This window comes from Astatotilapia calliptera, chromosome 2, assembly GCF_964374335.1.
Source record: "Astatotilapia calliptera chromosome 2, fAstCal68.1, whole genome shotgun sequence".
Classification (NCBI taxonomy): Eukaryota; Metazoa; Chordata; class Actinopteri; order Cichliformes; family Cichlidae; genus Astatotilapia; species Astatotilapia calliptera.
Genome location: NC_137423.1, coordinates 23073506 through 23096041, shown reverse-complemented (window position 1 = coordinate 23096041; position 22536 = coordinate 23073506). Strand labels below are relative to the sequence as shown.

General features: G+C 40.8%; 1 protein-coding gene across 2 annotated transcripts in view; it reads left to right on the top strand.

Annotated features, from left to right (window-relative positions):
- tenm1 (teneurin transmembrane protein 1) overlaps positions 1 to 22536 on the top strand; it is a 191642-nt gene that overhangs the window by 65635 nt on the left and 103471 nt on the right. For both annotated transcript variants that reach the window (XM_026188289.2, XM_080287598.1), the window contains exon 5: positions 6600 to 6838. In XM_026188289.2, coding sequence (XP_026044074.2) covers positions 6600 to 6838 — 239 coding nt within the window. The remainder of the gene's footprint in view (positions 1 to 6599; positions 6839 to 22536) is intronic.

The following is a 22536-nucleotide window of genomic DNA, read 5'->3' as shown; positions in this document are numbered from 1 at the left end:
CCCCGAGAAATTGTTTTTCTGCCAAAATACTCGGAGACAAGCCACTGGAAGTCGGTCCCATCAAACAGAATTAAGCATACGCTTACCGCATAGGTATTAATTGATCAGAGAATTATTTAGGAGATCCTCATTTGTGCGGCTGCTTTTGAGAAGAAGGAGAACCAAGGTGGAAAAGAATATGTTTGCATGTGTAATGAGCGGCTGGGCGCGGGATTCTGGTATATTATGCGCGAGGATGAGATTGGCAGGCTGCCACACCAGAAGAAGGGATTTTAATAAGTTATGCATTAGGCCATAATTAGATCTTACCTCATTTAAAGGGAAGGAAGAATAAAATTAGATTCAGTGACAATTTAAATTAATCATTGGCTAGACATGAGTATCAATGTAAAGGCTTGTCAGGAGCGCATTGTAATTACATTACTTATCAGTGAGCGTGTGAGCGCGCGTTAAATGAAAACTCACCACAAACAAAAAAATTCGGATCGTTCAAACAATATTTGATGAGCTCAAAGAACTTTTCTCCCAAAGTGAGATGTGATTATAAAAACACAATTTCCGCAGTGACTCACTATATTGGATGGTGACTTTTTTTTCTTTTTTTTGGTAAGAATACATTTTGCGCGTTTGGGACTTTCTAGTCAAATATGTTTTATTTGATAGTGCGCTATTAGTTCTGAACCATAAAATGTAATCATATTCATAGTCAATAGAATAGCGTCCCTGCGTAACATAATTCAGATAATATTGGCTCTTTTCTATCTAGTTTTTGAAGAGAGAGCCCACAAAAAAAGATCCAACTCTTCACTGCTTAACTGTTTTGAGTTTGGATTTAATATTCAAGCTCTCCTCTCTCCTCTCTCACATTCTCAGATACACTGCTAATCTAATGATTTCATATTTCTGCTTTTACCCTGGCAGCGCTATCGGCTCGATCTCCAGATTAAAGATTAATCAAGTATTTACAAACTTGACACGGGGGCTTATGCTGACAGAATTCTAAGTGATGCTGTGACCTTAATAAAAATGGCAAAACATGGATAACATCTCTTGTTGTCAAGTGTGCTTCCATTTTCCTCGACTTGCGCACTTGATGAATCAGTATTCAAATGTATTGACATTGCGTCAGCTGAGATTAAGATTGTTTGAAGTGTGCATAGATTTTCCTTTTCAGCTGCACATCCGTTATGTTTCTGGAGAGGCCAGCTTGTGTAAGTGGAGGCTTGCGGATATGGATATTCAATCTATCTGACTGGCTCTCGCTGTGGGTGTGTTAAGGGGTACAAATGTTGGGACTGTAATAAATTGACTTGTGCCCTGCCTTCTCTCCTTCCTCTTATTGATAGGACGTGAGTGTACGTAAGTCACACACTGTGGGTGTGCACCAACACTGTGAAATCAGCTTCTGCATCGCACACCGCACATTGCCATGCACCTGTGAAAAAAGTCCTCCACCTACACAGGCAGACACACAGACAAAGACACACACTTATCCAGGTAGAGACAGCCCCTGGGCCTAGACTCCGACCTCCTGGAGAGCGGGAACTCTCATTTTCTTCCTGTCTCGGGGGAAATCTGCCCTCTGATATGAATTCAGAGCTTCCTGGGCGTCGCCCCTAGATATTGTCTGAGAAGATCAAAGGCGGAGGAGCCAGGAAGAACAGTGAAGCATTTTAAAAGCACCGAACAAGAAGAATAGAGTTCCACTTGCGTTGACAAATGCAATTTCTTCAGCTGGATTCTGATCCCTTTCGCTCTAATCCACCTTCGGCAGAGCAATAAAAGTGCCGCGGTCTTCTCGACCCGTGCGTTGGCCTCGAAAGTGTGAAAATGCTGTATTTGACATCTTTTTTGTGCGTGTTTGTCTTGCGCGCCATTCTTCGAGTCGAGCTATGTGTCTCTCTCTATTTGTGTGGCTGTGTGTTTCTCGGGTTTATCTCTGGCCTTTCAGAGTTGAACTGCCATTGACCCGTAGGTGTGTAGCTGCTCTGTGCGCAGTCTCCTGTGTCCTCAATCTAGCTCACAGTCTTCAGCAGATGCTGGATGAGAAAGGAAAGGAGGCAGACAGTGAAGGATGGATGTCATCTGTCAGGCACTGGGCCACAATGGAGACACACAGAGAGAGAAACACAAAACAGGCATGGGTTTAAGATGACTGAGGCAATGCTTCCTCACATGCAGCACAAAAACCATAAATAACACAAGTTTACTGACAATATAAATATAAAAACAATATATAAATAAAATGTGTTGACATGTGTTCGTGTGACACGTGTTTCGTATTTAATAGTTATCCCACTGTTTTTCCCATGTTGGTGAGGATTAACTTTGCAACTGACCAATCACTTGTTGTGATGTCATAGCTTTGCAGTGTGGAGAAAAAAACATCTTCTGGAATATGGTAGGCATTTCAAGTATTTTCTTTATGTAGTTATACAATGTAATAAATATGTTATCAAGTTGGGTTTACAAATTTGGCTTTCTCTTAATAGTTGAGCCATATTCCTGACTAATTCTATTACTTAGCTAATTAGCTACAAATTTAGCATTAGTCATATTCTTTGCTAATGCTAACGGCTCAGTTAGCATTAGCAAAGATTATGGCTAAACTATTAAGACACAGCACACATTTTCCATAAAATTGGATGTTTGGACTGAACATTATTAGTTATTTACAGACTATTTTGGTATGTATATGTAATATACATACACAAATATATGTATATGTAATAAGCAAATTTCCCACATGTGGGACTAATAAAGGTTATCTGTTATTTTATCTTATATGATAGATACCTGAGGGTTGTAAATATACTCATCTAAAGCAGTAGAATATCATATTAGTTAATTGCATATAATAAAATGTACATCAGAAGCAATGATCCAAGGAGTAATACATGGAATTAGGCAATAAATCAATAACAGGAGAATACAAACATTAATTGAACTTGGAAAAAAAAAGCAATCTAAGGCCAATGTAAGTCCTAGAGAAAAATCCATTAAAAATCTTGCACTGGGGCTCCACTTGTCCTTTTTCTTGACTGCTTTGATGCTGCAACAGCTGTGGCCACAGACTTGACGTTTGGCCGGTCGTATGTCCTCCCATCTGCCGCTTTGTTATGAACACAATATCTATTGGAGGTACTCACAAGAATGTTTTTGAGTCTGGTACAAATGCTCACCAAGTTCTCAAGGCTGAACTGACTGTGTTTTGAGAGATCAAAAGTCAAGGTCACCATCAACTCACATCCAGCGTGTCCTCTTGAATGCGAACACCTGGAAGACATATGTTGTTCTCCTGTTTTACTTTTCAATAAAGCTTATAGTTCTCAGTTGAAATTCAAAGTCCTTCATGGAGAAGTCCACTGTCGCCCCAGTTTTCTTGTTTTTAAGTAAAATGCGCCTGCAGGGCAGGATAACAGTTAAATGGATAAAGGAGATTGATGTAGTTTAGCCATGTGTGAGGACAGCGTTAGAGTCTGGAGTCCAGCGATGTTGTCAGTCTGTTGTCTGGCACCACTTTAATGGCCTGTCTTGTGAGGTCCCTTTAGAGACTGGTGTCCTGCCGGCAGCCTGTGACCTCGCACCTTTTACTGCATGGACAGAATAACACTCTGGCGAACTGCACATATCCCCCAACATATCGCACCAACAGCCAATATTAACCCCTGGAGAGCACACAGTAATCTGGAGCAATAATGCTGTCTGTGAATTGCAGGAGCTCAGAGATATTTTCTTGTTGTTTTCTTTGTTTGCTTGGAAAAACACACACACACACACACACACACACACACACACACACACACACACACACACTGCAGAGAATAAGACAATGACTCATAGCTGTTTTCTCTTTCTGATGCTGTCTCATAGCCATCCTTTGTTTCCCACCACCAGCAGTCTTTATTCATTTTTTTGATGGGATCCAGTACGGCCAGATCAAGCTGGAATCGCTTATAATTGCTTTACCCAGATCTACTTTTCCACGTTGCATAATTTCCATTCCCTGCTTCTCATCTGACACCATCCAACCTTCGCCCCCCATTATCCAAACACAATATAGATGAAATGCTACTTAGATTAATTGCCCCACAGCTTAGTTTCCTATCATCAGTGGCAATCTAACACACTCTTTTTCATAATGAGAATAAACCTCATCGTCGTTTAACGAATACAGCCGTATAACTTAAGTAGTCGCTTTGATGAGTCAAAAAAGGAATAGGTAAGTCCTTGATCCTTGGCTGCCAGGGCTGTTTCATTCTCTTTCATATCAGTGCTGCTCTGCATTACAGTAGTGGCTCATAACGTTGCACCAGAGAGAGATACTTGGTCATATATGCCCTTTTTCAGCCTGTCAGCCTATACTTTATCTATAATGTGCTACAAGTGTATTACATAGCTGTTTCTTGCATGCAGTACATTCCAATACTGTCCGTTGTCTGATTGTTATAATGCAGTAACTGTGAATAATGTATGTGGTATACATTTGCCACAAAAATTGCCTGCTTTCCAGAACACATTATAAATTACAAGTAGAATCCTAGCGCTTAGGGACTTCCTCAGACTACTCTTCTTCCTTGGATTTGGTTCCTGTATTAATTTTTGATGATGCTTTTCTTGGAAGTTTAACAGATTGCTTAGATTACAGGCACACAAATGGAGACAAACACGTAAGATATTAACAGTTTAGCTGAATTTCTTTTGCACAGCACTAAGTGCTTATTCTGGACAGGTTCAAAAAAGGACTGAGTGTTCATGCATGGGCAAAGTGGAACAGTCTGTCCTCTCTGTGATATGTGAAACCCGAGTCTGTATTCATCATTCAAAAAATAGTGGGAGATAGGGTCTCTTCTAAAGTCCCCCACCTTGGGGGCTCTTTAAATGAGCTTCAGTCAGGCGTGCATCAGCGTGAGACTGAAATCCACCGAGTACAGATTTGCATGAATAGAATCAGAATATGATACTAGATACCTGAGAAAAATGATGTCTGCACTGTGCTAATTGGTGAAGCGTTGAAGCACTGTCCTAGATAGGCCTGCATGGTTACTGTGATTGTTTCCAGCTGTGTACTGTAATCTGCTTTAGAAAAGCACCAACAGCGGTCCCAGAGGTAGGAGTTACTTTGCAGAGCGCCGAATGCAGAACAGCTCCTCGCTTGTAAGATTAGGGCAGCAATTAATACAGCGCTTGCTTAACCTGTCGCCTTGAAGAGCAACGGTCCAGTCATAGCTTAACTGTAGCTCTGCTTAGCAGAACTTTCAAGCTTTCTCCACTTGAATAGGTGATGTGTGAGGTACTGTAATTGGGGTGAAAAATACAGTATTTAAAAGCTACATGTTATAATAGTTTCATTCAGAATGTGTCTTAAAGTTTCAACTGAGAAAAGTCCAGATTTTCTTTTCTTTTACTATCAGTATGCTGTAGATCTCTGGTTTTAGCTTAAAAAACAGGCTGTTTGAGTTTCTGTAGCTTTAAATGCACTACACTCTTCATTCAATGGCAGAGAGGAGCAGCATATAGGTGGCCACATGACAGATCAGCAAGTCTTGTTTCAAATTATACAAGATCAGGATTTTAACAGGGGACTGGCAACGGTTTGGAAGTGACTGCTGGGTAACATCTAGGCTTCTTCCCTCATCTGATAACTGAAAAAAGCCTTACTGGAAAGTTAGCTTTATTAATAGATTATATTTGAAATCAGACGGTGGGAGAAATGCAAAGAGATGGATGGTCTGAAAGGAGCCTGTAGCTAGCACAAAAAGATAATTGTACAGTTTTCAGATTGGTATTACATGGTAATGTCAGCCATATTAGACACAACATGTAAATGGTAAATGGCCTGTATTTGTTTAGCGCTTTACTTAGTCCCTAAGGACCCCAAAGCGCTTTACACTACATTCAGTCATTCACACATTCACACACAGGTGATTGCAAGCTACATTGTAGCCACAGCTGCCCTGGGGCGCACTGACAGAGGCGAGCACTAAACATGTATGTTTGTTTCATGTTGTTGGATGTTGTCATTGTAAATAAAAAGAAATGATGATCCTTTAGTTCTGTATGTATGAATCCATCCAGGCTTCTTAATCTGGCTCAGCTATTTGCGATAAAATAAATGGTCATTTGGTTTCACTAGTTTTGGCATTTTGTGTCATTTTCAGTAATTATCAAATTGTTGTACTTCATCAAATGCAAAAAAAACAAAATCCTCTAATAAAAAAGAACCCAAAAACCAAACTTGTCAAAAAACCTTTTTTTTAACAAGTAAAAATTCTGGTTTTGAACCAACTACCAGAGCCAATGTTAGCTTAATTAGCTGGCTACAGTTGATTAAAATGAGTAATAGCTATCAGGTCAACTGCCATAATTAGCAGTTCCTGGCGAAAAATGAAAAGCATGATTTGTTTGCTTCTGGCTGGGGCCTAAAAGCCATTTTTTCCATGAACAAAAAAAAAAAATAGAATTTAGAGTAGTAATGTCCCGGTGTTATAACTGAAAATTGCACATGAGACCGCGAGAAAGCATAGCAACAGTAACTGAGGAAGGTAACGGTAAACTGCATTTTGCAATAACACCTTTTATGTATGTTTCTCCTGCAGACACTTCCTGTTCAAGCAGGGGTCTGGTTCATCAGCTCTGCTGTCAGGGGCGGGGCAGGGATACCCCCTGACCTCTGGGACCGTGTACTCCCCTCCACCTCGGCCTCTGCCGCGCAGCAGCGTGACCAGACCACTGTTTACCTTCAACAAGCCTCACCGCTGCTGCAACTGGAAGTGCACAGCCTTGTCTGCGTCACTCCTCACTCTCACCCTGGCCCTGCTGCTCACTTACGTCATCGGTGAGTTGCCGTCACGCACCCAGCCCGTGTCATGAATGAGAAGCACGAAGAGTTCTGAGTTTAGTGGAAAATTTACATTTTCAAAAGGGATTGTTAGAGGAGTTGGAAAATTGTGGGACTTGCCAAGAGAGTGCCTAATTAAATCATAAAAGGAAGCAATAAAAATACAGAAACAAACTGTAGCCTTCTAACAGGGAACCTTACGCATGCACAATGTTTCTGTATTCAAAGGGTAATATAAATATAGGAACTTAAATAAAAGGAAAGAAAAAAAGAAAGGGCGATCGATATGGGATCAAAGCAGGCCTGCTGAAATTTTTGCTCTTACTTTGAAGCAGTATTGCATTGTCTTCACTCCGAAGGATATTCTAAATTGTAAATTAGCTGTTCTGGACCAAAGCTCACAAAACTAATATTTGAGGAATCCACACATGCAGTGACTTATTTGATGTTTTTCACACAGTCTCTCTCCCACACTCACACATACACACAGCTACACAAAGTTGCACAACCTTATTAAACTTCTCCCTTGGTGATTTTATTATATTAATCAATCCAGGTTTGTCTAAGCTTAGCACCTAATTGCCTGCACCTTTTCTTCTTTTTTTTTTTTACTGTTTACATATTTGTCGATTGTTTTTCCCCTTTAATGATTAATTAATTTGATTTTTCATTCGCTAAAAGCAAAGACTTCCTATTTAACCCCCACATTTTATTTCGGATTAATCACAACTTTGTAAATGTCATTACTGCACTTTGTTTTGGTTATTTTTCATCCCTTTTGTTTTGTATCGTTTTCACTATTAAACCAAGATAACCTAAAATTAATAAGCTCAACACTGGCTGCTGAACTATTGCCTGCATTTTAGTACGCTGCACAAAGTACTAGTTCACAGATTTAACATATAAACTGTGCCTATATGTCCCCTCAAGACCATTAAGGTCTGCTCCTCAATCACTCCTGATCATCCTGCGGTTGAAGCTTATTTCAAAAGGAGCTTGTGTCTTTGATGCTGTTGCAGCAAAACTCCCCAATGACCTCAGACATGAACATGAACTGTGACTGTTTTTAAGTCTAAGCTAAAGGCTTAGATAAGCTTTTCTGTCAAGCTTATGGAAACTGTTGATTGGTAGCTGTTGGACTGTTTCATGTAAATATTGTGAATGTGTCTAGCATACATTTTTTGGGAATCTGTTTATTCGGTTTTAGTTTTAGTGTAAAAGTGCAACTTTTTGGTTTTAAATGTGCTACAAAAATAACATTTACTTACTTACACATGAAATATTAAATACGGTGTGCTATTATAGATTAAACTAGACAACAGCAAGAGTTAAGCTATAAGTAGCAATAAGCAACAACCTATTTGAAATAACTATTAATATAAAAGTTCTTACATTTTGTCTTCTTGCATTAAATTTTATATTTTAGTCTCATCTTAAATTAGTTAAATTACATAAATTGTATTATTGTTTAGCGCCCAAAAACATGGCTGATTGCGTTTCATCAAGTCTTCTGTTAGTTACAAAGGAAATAATGTGACTCTACTCTGCACTACCATGTGAAAATTAATGTTTGCCAAATAAAAGTTCAACAGTAATTGCATCTGTGTGACGCTAAATGGAAATACGGGATCAGACTCAGTTCTGGAGAGGAATAAAAGTTGGAGAATTTAATAAATCAATAATCAACTTAGATGGGAAGGTGTAAAAATAGTGAAGTTAATAATTGAATTGTATTGTCACCGCAGGGCGTTTATTGGTCATACCTTTAATTGTAACGGAGTGCTGTTAAACTGCAGTTTTGTTAATTTTCCTTGTGCAAAGGATTTAAATGTTCTCATGAAAGCAGATCAAGTTCAGTTTTTATGACTGAAGCTATCTTTGCAGTAATTAGAGTCTTAAAAACTGGAAAGTTGTTGAGTAGGTCTGTGGTCTGGAAGATCATTAGCAGAGTTTGTCAAAGTCAAACACCAAATTTAATCATCGATCCCCTCCAATTGCTTCATCTCCCTGCTTAGCCTCAACCTTGGCCGGGCCCTCGACCGCAGCACATCGGCTCCCCTCCGCTGCCCCAAGTGCAGATATCCCAACCCTCCACCCAGCTAGTTCATTTCCCTCCTGTGGTGGTGCTCAAGGTCACGCTGGAGCAGGGCGGGGGGTTTGCATTAATCACACACACACACGCACACACACACACACACACACACACACACACACACACACACACACACACACACACACACACACACACACACATCACAGACAGACATCACACATACACAAGCGAATCCACGCAGATTAATCCCCAGGCTGAACCATGCTATTCCATTAATGTCCCAGCCCCGGTAATTAGTGCATTAGTGAGGAGTGTGAGTGATGACTCGGAGACGACATCACCTTTTAATTGGTGTCATGCTCCACTCCTGTTTGGCAGTGATTGATCTCCGTGTTGACGTCACCATGGCAACCGCACCAAGACGTATGGGATGTAAGCACAGATGATATGTTAGCCTGTAAATCAAAGGCATTCAAATTGCAAGATTAAAGTGGTCATGGACTTAATGTCTTTGTCTAGGGGGAGAGGTTGAGACACAGGCCACAGGATGATTAGGTTCTCTCATTACATAATGATTCAGTAATTTTAATGAATTAATTAACAGCCACTGACAGGAAGAGGGGAAGAAAAAAAATGTCCCAGTGCACTTTCTCATCTTCATCGAAATACTCGCCGTGCTGACTTTTGCCCGTTTATTGATTTCAAATCGCTTCTTCTCATTATCATAATATAATCCAGAATGAAATGAGTTCACTCTGCTTTGAAAATGAGGTCATGTTTGTCTTTAGTTTAGCTTTTCACAATATGATCAGTGCCTGCCGTATCCAGTATCCAGTTGTCAGACTTATGTTATATCTATTTATTAGTTTTACATGTTGAACATGTTTCTCAGCTAAATTATTTTTACCTTTTTCACTCACTAAATGCAGAAACTATCTCTGACAGCCAACAGAAACAATGTGGATAACTGATGAGTCATTTAGGTGAATTGAAGTCAAGCGAGATGTCAAACATACTGACAGTCTTTGCTTTTCTTCCGGTTTTATGTAGGTTGACTTGAAAAACTAACATTTACTTATTTTGCTTTATTTTTCCAATTCATTCATTTACTTGTTTTGGCTCTTCAAACCTTTTGCGGATTAATAAGAAGGTAGATTCATGGATGCCCCACATAGTTTTTCTTTTCCTTATCCTGCAGTAGGTAAAATGTTGTGTGTATATCTTCTGCAGTTTTATTCCGCAGACACTGCTGATTATTTGCAGGATATGAACATGACATATTCCTTTACAGGCATGCCAAGCTGGAGCCTAACATTTCAGAGCGTTGGAGAGGGTTCCTCCCCTCGGTGGAAATCGTTTTAACGCAGCTGTCAGTTTTGGCTCAATCTTCGTCTTTTTTTCATGACTCTCGGCCAAACCTTACACTGCTTTCCACAGTGCTTCGACGTGTAACTAAGCTTGTAACTGATCCCGCGTGCTCTGTGAGGACGCGGAGTGGACGAGCGGTTTAACGGTCAGCGCCGTCCTGCCAGCGGTTTCTTAACAGCTGGGAAGCCGTTCCTAACACCCTTCGAAAACCATCGTCTTTATTGTCTAAAGCTCTGTGTGTAAGTTATGTGACTTTGTTTATTAATTTGAAGCAAAGTAACCCACCAAATAATGAAGCAATAATATTGTATTTCAAATTAAGAATTCCAATTAGCACAACAATAGGACGATGCATGATTGCGGAGATAATGCTGTGCCTAAGTGATTGCGGTGTGTGCCCCCTGTTGTGATTAGCTAAGGCAGCCATCCTCTCTTCCTTTACTGCCCTCTCTCCTCTCCTCCCATACCCCCTGGTGTTGCAGGGGCTGCGAATAGCTTTGTTAATTTGTTTATCCCCCAACGCGCCCCTCCCTCCCCAAGTCATAGCTTGTTATTAAGCACAACACGGCCATCAGATATGAGAGGCAGGCATTATGATAGTGAAAGGGGCATTTAAGGAGAGATAGAGGACAGATTAAGATTGCATCTGTAATCTTGAAGAATATTGCTACTGACAACACTACCCGTAACTCATTTTTCTATTTTGAGCCTCATTTAAGCCTGCGTTAAAAAAGAAGAAGAAGAAGGAAAAAAAAACTACCTACCATTGCTTTATCATGCTGTCAGAAAAAGCTAATTAGAGTATTTTCTGCATTAATGAATGTCTTGCTGTTTTAAATGGTTACAATCCTCAGTTGCTCAATCAAATATGAGAGAGGGTGGGATGTTTCACTTGTGAATGATAATCATCTCTATGGCAACAGGGAGAAGCTTCTGATTCAGGTGAAATGAGCAAGTCAGCAGCACCCTGCAATCAAATAATCACCTTCAAAAAACATTTGGTCCCACAGACACACACACAGACACACGCATGCATGCACAAAGACACAGCGTGCACTTTCAGCTATGATCGTCTTTGTGGTTCTGCTGTGCAGTGTGTGTCGCTTTGGGGCTTTTGGTTCCATAAAGAGCCAAATGACTTGTTAGTGGCTTTAAGTTTATTACATTTATGTCTTTTTTTCCTTTGCGCAAATCTACTTTCACAGTTTGATGGCAAATCCGAGCATCTGCCCTTAAACGTTGCATATTAATCAGAGAGGTCAAACACAGTGCAGTTTCCAACTGTGCTTAAAAGAAAAAACATGTGTTTATTAGAGCTAATGATTATTTCCATTAAGATAAAGCCACAGATTATTGTCTTAATTTGATTTTCCAGAGCCTAAGGTAATGCCTTCCAGTGAATGGCTTCTTCCAAATCTCCAAATATATTCTGCTCACAGGAATAAAAGGCAAAGTAGCACACCAGTCTCGGAGGCTGGAACAAGCAAATGTTTGGCAGCTGTGCTTGAAAACTTCTCATGATTAATCAGTTCTCCGTTGTCAGCTCCAATGTTTATGTACACGGTGCTGAAATTGTTTTTCACTTCAGTTAAAGTTGACAACAAAATGAACTGATAACGTTTTTTTTTTTATTTGTAAAGATTAATGAAATTCATGTTTTGGTTTCGTATTCCTAAATGTGATAAATTGGTGATTTAAATCATTTTTCTGTTGCACAAAACAAGCAATTTCACACTCTAGACACTCTGATAAATCAATTGCTATCAGAAAATCAACAGATACATTTATAATTTTTTTTTTAAAAAGTATCTTAATTTTATGTATAATATAACACATGGTATGTTTGACAGCTTCAAACTGAGGCAGGGCTTTTAGGTTCTTTCCTCTCAATGTGGATTTCTCCTCTAAATGTCCTAGCAGGCCTGTCTGTCTCAAAGCTCCGAGCTGATTACAGCTTATCATAAATGAAGTGCTTGTTCTATGTTGTTGACCTCCCTGGCTTCCAAGTTGGGCAACTGCAAATGTGATTTGAGGAGAACATTATGCAACAAAAACAGTGGAGGAAATTGTCTTGATTAACAGTCCTGTGCAAAAGTCTCAAGCCAGTCCTCATTTCTTTACCTGCCCATTTTCAGAGCAATGTTGTTTTTTTGGTTTTTGTTATGCTTTGCGAACACTGACCCACGAATCATTAAAGCATAAAAAACTAAATCAGGGGATAAACCACTGCTGTATCTACATTTAACAGACAGACAGACTTTGTTAGGAGCAGACTGACATAAAATCCCCTTTTTTCCCCCAGGATAACACAGTGGTGCAGGCATAAACAATTTTTTGCACCAACAAGTTGATTCCCAGAGAGCTATTAGATGAAAACTTTGGCATGGTGTGCAGTGCGTCCTTAAAAAAACTAGGGAAACCGGACAAGTGGAGGACAAAAGACAACGTGGCAGACTTAAAGGGCTATCTTGAGCAAAGGAACAGTATGTGAAAGTCATGTCCTTAAGAAACAGGGGGAAAAAATCCAGCAAAGACCTGACAGAGGAGCTGAAAGATGCATCTGGCCCTTCAGTTGATCCATCTACTGTTCAGTGAAGCCTCATCAGTAATGGTCTCAGTGGCATTGTTGTTGTGAAGAAGCTGTTCTTGAGGAAGGGAAACAGGGAGAAAAGGCTGTTGTAGCCAAATTACACAAGAACTGGACTAAAAATCAGTGTCTGATGGAGTCATGAATCTAGATTTTACTTTATTTAGTTGTCAATTTGTATGGAAAAGGTCAGGAGAGAGGTACAGCAGCGAGTGTCTACAGCCATCTGTAAAACACAGTGGAGGCTGTGTCATTATTTGGGGCTGAATTTCAGTCAGTTGTGTTGAGGTTTGAGTTATGAACACAGAAACTACAGTCAGATTTTCATCCATCACACAATACCATCTGGTAATGGGAACGCTATCAGTGATGGACTGGCCTCCCCAGATACCAGACCTCAACAGTATTAAAGCAGTGTGAGATCATTTTGACAGAGAATGTAGCAAAATGCAGCTGACATCCAAAAAAGAGCTTTGAATATCATTCAGTAAGCCTCCATTTATCAATATAATCATTTTCTTGGCTGTTTCCTGTCAAAAACCTTTTAAAAACAGATAAAAGACACAAATCTGCATTTGTATTATTCTAATTCTTTGTTCATAGCAATTATCTCCAAATTTTAGATATATGCAGATCAGAGTTCATAAACTGAAATGAAATCAAAGCTAGAATTTGTCAAAAAAGTCTAATGTGTTGTCTGCTGCTGTTTTTATATACAATGCCTAAAAATGTAGCAGCTGATGTTACAATCAAGGCGAAATAATTTTTACTCTTCATCTGCTTTCACAGTGTGACAGAAGACGTTAGGGTATAGACACTGCAGTTACCGACTGCTGTCACGATTGCTGAGCTAATGTGAGCCAAACAAAGAGCGTCTACTGGCTATGAATGATTTACAAATCATGTCTGAGATCATTAACCAATAATCTAATATCTAGCTTATCTAGGAAGACTAAGAAAAACCTTCGTACAAAACAAACAAATCTCCATTACAGTTTCCAGCCTATCTGATACAAGCCCCACAAACCTACCAGTGGGGCTTGTTATATTTTTTTTTAAAACACATAAATCCATATCGATGTTTAACCCCAGAAAAGTGAAACGTTTGACAAACACAGATTTATTTGTATCAAAATGACTCATTTAGTACAAATGTTGTAACAGACATTTAAAAGAAGTGACTATTAATTATAAATCATTCATAATTTTTAATGAACTTTCATCAGTCCTGTGTTCCAGTGGAACATTGTGTTACGTGAAGTAATGTTTTTATAATTAGAAAACCAAAACAATCCCAATTATGCAAAAAACTGTTGCACTGATTAAGGAAGCAATAAATTTGGTTATTTGAGTGTGTGTAGCAACAGCCTCTGTGGGTTTGATTGTAGCCTGAAAATGGCCATAAAAAAGAAAACAACAGAAAAACAACAACAACTTTGTTTCGAAACTCGTCAGAATAATCGTTCTGTAAAAAAACGAGGGCTATACCTCGTGGGGAAAATGCCATAAAAAACATTAGGTTGTAGCCTGCTACCTTCACAGAACAGCACCAGCTGGTCTTAAAATGAATAAAAGAAATGTGAGCAAGAGGACAAGTACATAAGGGTCTGTAGTTTCAGAAGGGGTAACCGCACATAGGAGCTGGCAGCTGTATTAATTGGCACCAGTCTCAAAATGACCAGTTAGGAGGCAACTCCAGCATGCTTACCTTTGAGGCAGAGATGTTGTACATGTGACTGACCACTGAATAGAAACTATTAGGATGGGTGAAAGAGAACCAGTGTTGGATATAAGAACATATGAGGGAGGTGTCCAGATTAAAAATAAGAACATTTGTAGGATCAAGTAAGATGTTGGAGGAGTGCTCATTAGGGTTGTTTGGGTGGTGCTAAGCGGGAGTGTTCTGGAAGATAACTGAGAAGTTGAACCAAGAAGGCTAATACTCTATTTTCCAACCCCGTGCCATGCCCTGTGGACGTCTATCAGTCACAGCCAGTTCCCTCGTAAACAGGTCAATGACCTCTCAACCGCATCCCAACTGCAAAAGCATCAACCACGCTTAATGCGTACACAGTAATGAACATGATGCAGAGTAGAAACGAACACAATCTCATTTGCCTTTAGAACCTGATTGATCCCATCTCTGTGTAGGGAATAATTAATAGTTGTGAATAATGATGATGTTACCTCTGTTGTACCGACTATGTAAATGTGCATGACTCTCTCGCTTTGAAGACGCTCGTGGATGGATCCTGCTGCCGTCTGATGCCGCAGCTATTAAATAAACTCCGCAGACGGGCACAGCTCAAAGCAACAAACACAACTTCAGCTCTTGATAATGTTTTATCGAAGCACTTTTATTACACTTTCTAGACATGCGAGCGAGTCTCTCACCACTCACTGGTATGACTTTTTTACGGACATTTCAGTTTGTAATAGATGTGAAATTGCGGAGCAAAGTGAATGAGGCAAGAAATGCGGAAAAAGCCTGCTGTTCAGACCTGGAAGAAAAAAAAATAATGTTAAATTTTACAAGTTTTTTTTTTTTGTCGTAAAGGCTTTCTTATTTAGCATGAGATTAGTTTGGGCAGCATGAAAGCGCGACACAGACGTTGAAAGAGTTTGACGCCTGCCAGAAGCATGAGAATTGGCCATTGTGCAAAAAGTCAAGGTTGATTTTTTTTCTCCTCTTGGTGAATTTTATTCTCCCCACCTAAAGCCACTTGGACCCTTTACATCGTCAGACCCCACAGCTTGAGCCCCAGTAAGCCTGTGCTTTAAAACAGTGGTGGCTCCGTACTTTCTAAGAGCTGATCAGAAACAAAGTCAGGTGGTCTCTGCCTGTGATGGAGTGGCTAGCACAATCTCTCTAACTCTCAACCCTGTTGAGCTGTTTGGGGAGACAGCATGACCGTGTGATATGTGAGAAGTGTCCAACTGCCTGTCAAACCGGTTCGTGGGAAGCACTTCAGGAAACATTAGGTGAATACCAAAGATTTGCAAAGTTCTATCTGCTGACACGTGACTTCGTTTGATAACAAAAACACATTTTTAAGGACAAAATTTCTATTTTATTTTATTTTATTCCAACCTTGTCATCGTGTTCAGTATAATTCTTTGTCACCTTGCATAAAAGTTAGATTTTTCAAATAAAAACATTTTGAGTGACTTCAAACCTACATAAAGGATTTCTTGTAACGTCCCAGACATTGGTGACAGACTAAAAGTGGCTGTTATAGGAGCTAGAGCACTTGCAGTGCTTTAATAAATTACCTTATGTCTGGTCAAAAAGTTCCTGTGGTGTTTTTAAAATGTAGAAAAGTAACAAAGCTAGTGACAAAGTATGTAACAGAAATAGAGTCAGAATCTTTATTTTCATCGCACAAAAGGTACAGCGAAAATGAATGCAGCCCCATTCAGAGTGCATGAATAACATTGTGTGTGCTTTTATCGTTACTGATTGCACAGTTATTCAGAAGTATAGAGTTGGAGGTAGATCTAGGCTGAATATACAGAAACTATATAAAGTGTAGTGAATATGTAAAAGTTAGACTGAATGGATGTGCATGGGACCTTTAGGCCTCTCCTGCCTATCCATCCATTTTCTTCTACTTATTGAGTCATAAGGGGTCACACGGGGTGGCTATCCCAGCTGTCACAGGACATGAGGCAGGGTACTGCCTGGACAGGCCACCAATCAGGACTAACACATAGAGACAAACCACCACTCCCACTCAAAGTCACACCTATGGCCAGTTTCTGATCACCAACCCCAAGCATCTCCTTGGAATGTGGGAGGAAGATGGTTTACCAGGAAATACTCACATAAATACATTCAACCTAAACCTTCTTGCTGTGAAGTAACGGTGCTGACCAGCACACCACTTGTGATTCCTGAAAGTTGAATATTATTTGGAAGTGTTTAGACATGATAGTTCCTATCACAGACACGGTTTCTCAGAGACTGAAAAGAGAAAGGCTTTCCCAGCTTGGACACAATGCTTGGTAGCTTTGTTCTTTTTCAACACTAGTGCTCTGGGCTCTCGTTTAACTTGTCACAGTTTAATAGCGAACATAGCAAACACAGAAACGTGAACAAAGGACTTCACTTTGGTATGGAGCTGAGAAAACATGAAAACTGGTATTGCTAGTGAAGAAAATATGTAGCATTCCTTGCTTTACCTAAGATATTTTCTCCTGTTGTGACAACAAGGCCCTCTTCTTCCTACCAACAGCCAAACACAGGGCCTGCATGTTGCACAGTTAACTGGTATGAACGGTAATAGAAGTGAACTTATTAAGAAATGTTTAATTTTACTAGTTAATACTAAAATATTGAAAGTCCATGGCCTGATTTTCAGCATACATATAGAAAGGACAAAGAAGCAAAGACTTTGAATAAATCCATCTACAAGACATAAATAAAAGGATGGTCCAAGTCTAAATGGGAAGAGCTCCACTGTGCTGATTCACTCGGCTGAGGGTCTCCTACTTTTATTCCATCTGAACTGAACCCTATATGCAATCAGACAGCACAGTCTTCCAGCCACTGCGCAGCATGCTGTGCTAAGCAGTCAGTGCAAAAATGCTTCATGGATTTTGAACCTTCAGTGACATGAGCTACTGAAATAATCGGCAGATGGACAAAAGCTGGGGAAAAAAACACCACAAGACTGTGGAGGCAGTACTAATGAGGTCTTTTTAAAAATACTGCATTGCAATGCATTCGTTAGCTTACAGAAACTAGTGTGTAGCAGTAATGACCTCAATAGAGTGAGCAGTTTGCATGAAGAGGTTTGCAGTCTGTTCTGATAGCAGGTGGTGGGCAGTAGGCCAGAGATTGTGTATAGAGGTAACGTTAGAGGGTCAGCTCAGTCTGGTGATGGCTGTCGGGACGAAGCCGTTGAGGTGCTGAGTTGGCGTAGCTCTAATGAAATGTTACCTTCCCCCGAAGGAAAGCTTCTGAACAGGTGGTTGCCTGTTTGTCTGGGATCAGCGGCGATCCTCTTCATTGTGTGGCTCTGTCATGGAGGGCAACTGGCAACCAATTATCTACTCAGCAATGCTGAGTAGGTAAGATTGGCTGCTACAGCTTGTTTCCAGTAGTGCCGGGAAAGTAGAATCCTTTCTATTCGGAGTGTTCCGGCTGAGAGCGGTTAAGGTGGACACAAAAAACGCTGTCACACACATAGCGACTCAATCACAGTACAGCAGCTAACGCAGAGGTGCTCTGTGCTGATGTTGGCTTTATCCTTTTTGCCCCGACAGATGTTTTCAAGCATATTTATCTCAGATTTACAGGACAGTCACTTTACTGTATATGCTGTGAGCTAATGACTCATTAGTTAATTAAAAAGTATGTATTTATTCAGATTTTGAAGAGTAAAAACATTATTTTTTTTAGCACAAATACATGTATTCATACAATTTGCTGTATTTTAGCCATGCATTTCAGTTATTTATTTATTTCTAGGCATACAGAACGATGCATAAATAATGGTGTGTAACTGGCAGCACATTTGTAGATCCTTCTCATTTCTCTCTTTGCTTTGCAATTAATGGGACCAAAGTCTGCTTGCTTACTACAGTCTATCGTGCTCGGTGTTCTTTTGTGTGAATGGAGACCAATTCAGGCTGAATATTGGTTTAAACTGTATTATTGCTTAAATAATGATCCTTAAATACTCGTCCTTGACGAGTCCAAACGTGTGTGTGTGTGTTTGTATGTGCAAGACGGTGCATGTGTGACTTTGTAATTGGATTCTGTGTGTTTCCGTGCATGTGAGCACGCGCCTCACCTCCAGCTTCTTTCAGCCAGCTGCTTCATGCCTCATTGGGGTTTGTATTGATTGTTCCAGTTTCTCTTTGTTTTCAGTCCTCTATTTTGGTCGTCTGATGCAGCTCTAAGAAACCCGCTGGCCTTTGCTAAAACTGCCCTAACAGCTACAGGAGCCTTTGGTAAAATTGCTTTAAATGGGTAGACAGACTGTGGTCAGAAAGCTCTGAATGGTGAGAGAGCCCTTTGGTAAAATGTCTCCAGAAGGTCAGAGAAGCTGCAACAAAATAGCCTCAATAGCTCCAACGGTACACTGGGCGAGTTCACACACGTGCACGGTAGGCACCGCGCGGCAACTCACACACACGCATTTCCTTATCTTCCCGATCCTCTCTATCACACACACAAATGTAGGCATGCACCCACGCTCCAAACCAGCAGAGATGGAGCTCGTATATGACCGGCGGTGCTGCGTCGCTGTTTGTCTGCAGCATTTCAGCATTTCAGCTGTAGATGGTGGCTGCCAGAGGGAAATGTAACATGGCGGCAATCCCCTGCTCATTGAGTAATATCCTGCCCGCCGTAACATTACTCAGCTTTCAGTAAGAGACCAGATCAGTGAGACAGCTAGTGGGAGACAGATGGAGAGAGATGGGGGGACTCTGACAGAAAGAGAGAGGAGGCGTGATGGGAAATGAAAGAACAACAGAGAAATGCGTGAAGAAGAAAGCTGTGATCTGTTGGACTTGGTGTACTGTCGCAACCATGACTAACTAGATAAGTGTGACAGCGAGTTTTACTGGTAAATAAACACCGGCGTGTACAGCAAATCTCATCATTGAAGACGCGTGAAGTGTGTCACCACCTCCGCTCTTCGTTTATCCTTCTTTCCGTCATTTCATCCCTTTATCCGAGCGAGACGTCCCATTTCAGATTAGCAAGGTCAAACCAATGATGAGTCCTGAGGTTTATACCGGTTAAAAAATTGCGGCAATGAGCCTCTGCTCATGCTCTCTCACACACCCACGAAAGACAGTCCGTCATGCATGCAAAAAGCACACAGTTAAACAGTCTTGACAGTGGCATTAGTAGCTTTCAAGGAGTTTGTGGAGGGGAGTAAGAAAAACACTTTAGCACCTCTCTTCTGTCAGAGTGAAGCGAGGGTCGACAGGCGAAAATGCGGCAGGGCACGCGGACCCCCGGGCTCTTAGTCTCTACTCTAACGTTGACTTAGACACAGATTTGTTTTATTGGCTCTGAAGTCCCTCTCCTTCACTCTCCTTCACACTTGTTTTTTCCCCATTTGTCTCTCCTCTTTTTTACTCCCCCCCCTGCCTCTCTTTCTCCCATCCCTCAGAAGTCTTGGCTTAGCTAGAGGCTGACACAGCCATGCAGAACTTGGATGAGCAATTGCCTTTACTGTACATGCTAAACTACGCACTAAATCGAATGACTGATGTGCTTGAAAGTGTTTGCTGCTGGGCAAAGCTGGCTGTAGTCTTTGGTTGTCAGACAGAATATAGTCGGCGGTTAGCCATGTCTACGAGCGAAAAAGGACTTGGCAATCAGGCCAGGATGTGTTTCCACTTGTGTGAGGGTATTGATAAATCATTTTTAACTGACTGCAGTGCTACCTTGGCTGTAATGCTTATCGATAAGGCAGTATATTCACAGTCAATCACCCCCATTGTGCCCCACAGCTCTGCCCAGGACTGATACAAATACTTGATAACGATATCTGGTTTACTTCAGTGGTTAAAGAGGAATGAACAAATGCATGCTCACATGCACATCTCCCACTTTCTCCCACCACAAGTGTGAAATCTAATCGTCATAGGAGCACACAATCATTTTTTATCTAATCTGGAGACACATACATGCCTGACAACAAGAGCGAATGCTGCATGCTAGCATTGTCGCCATGTCGACCACCTGAAATGGTTTGTCTCCTATGTAATCTGTACATCTTTGCGTTTTAGCCGCTAATGTGAGAAAGCTTATGATGCTGCTGCTATCTCAGCAAGCCTCACTTTGCTACTAAATTTCCACCAGCTTGAATTCTTCTCTGTTCTCTCATTTCTCTCCACGGTAGTTTAAGAAAACCTGAAAAAGCCACATCAAGTACCTCCTTCTTTTAATAGTGAACTGTCTGTTTCTCGCTCCCTCCACCCCACGCTCTTCTCTTCAGCTTTCCTCATCCTCCGCACACATCTCGGCGGGGTAGCCGACAGCGAGGGTACAGCACAGAACCCCCCTCACAGCGGTACCGTCCTATTACCTCTGGCAGTCATCTCACTGTCACACTGATCAATGATTCATGTGTGCGCGCGCCTCAGCCTGTTAGCTCACTGCACTGCTGCTCATCGCTGGCACTGTGCTGCTGCCGACGCCGCTGCTCCTTCACCAGTTATAATGACTGGACTAACTCAGAGTCCTCTCACTAACGTGTGCCTTCGCCAAAGCACAAGAGAGAAAGATGGACGCTGAGAGGGATGGATAGACAGGCAGGAGGAAAAGGGAGCGAGAATGAAGGGTCAGGCTGAGCACATGCTGCTCGCATAACTGGCTGCACACTGTGTGGAAGTGAGTCTGTGAGAGCGTCTCTGTATTTTAAATGGAAAGAGGTGCCGGTGTCTCTCTAGATGAAATTCTTGCCACTCAGTAGCCATCTTTGAAATGTCTCCAGGCAGTTATGTGGACTAACAAGTTCAGATTCCTGTGGGGGGGTGGTTCTATTATATAAATACTTTTACAACAGTGGATGAGTATGTTACACATGGCCAGAGTCTGAAATCATGAGGTCAGTATATCTGTACATGTATTCCTCATGATTTGAAAGCACAGGCTTCGGCTCTCTGTTCAGTTTTTTTCTACTCTTGGCTCTACATAGTTTAAACTCCAGTGCATTTCCTAAATATGCTACAGACACTGCTCTGCTGCATTTTAGCTCAGCAGCACTTCCCATCCTTTTGTTTCTAAGAGGCAGGAAATCAGAAGAAACTCAGTCAAAGGGAGAATCTGCACAAAGGGAAAGGAGTTAAACAGGCAGTGAATTAATGGACTGAACTGATGCCTTGTTTAAAACAAATAAGAAATGTATGGGGCTAAGCTAAGCTAAGCTAATTAGCAGCTAGCTGTACCTGCATATTTACTGTACATATTGCCCTGCCAAGAAAGCAAGCTTATTTTCTAAAACATCAAGTGAAGGTTTAAATGTTCTACATGGTTTTGTGGGAAAAATTATTTTCTATTAAGTTATTTCTCCTTTTGATCTAATAAAGAAATGCGAACAATAAAAATATCAAGGTGTCACAAAGGGCCTATATTAAACACTCCGTTACTCTGTTTATCCAACATTGTTTGAGGGGGTTGTAGTTGACTTTTTTCTTATATTTCCTCAGGAGACTGCATGTCCTTTTATCATCACAGATAAGAACTAACACCACAGTTCATTTGACGATATAATCCAGATTCTCCAAGGTCTCTGTGATTTTCTAGAGTGTAGGATAGCGTAACCCAGGACGACAGGACATCTCTATGACGACTGTGCCAGTATCGTTTGTGTGTCCAAAAACGATATTAATTTGTCTGTGAGTCAGGGGTCTGACAGAATAAATGTTAAGGTCAAGAATAAACCTTCATGCTCAGCAGTTGCTCATCTTTTTTCATGTCTCTTTGGCACTGAATAACCTGCAGCAATTGAAACCTTGTAACCTCTACATGCCTAATAGATAGACATATATTAAACTCCCATTCCTGTCCACATTATGGGCTCTATGAATGCTCAGTTTTAAATGCCCGGAATTCATTTGCTTAAATGACAAACCAACAAATATGTCCTCACTGGTATTAATATTACTGTTTGGACATTAGATCCTCAAAAGTACAAGAGCATATGCTCAAACGCTCAC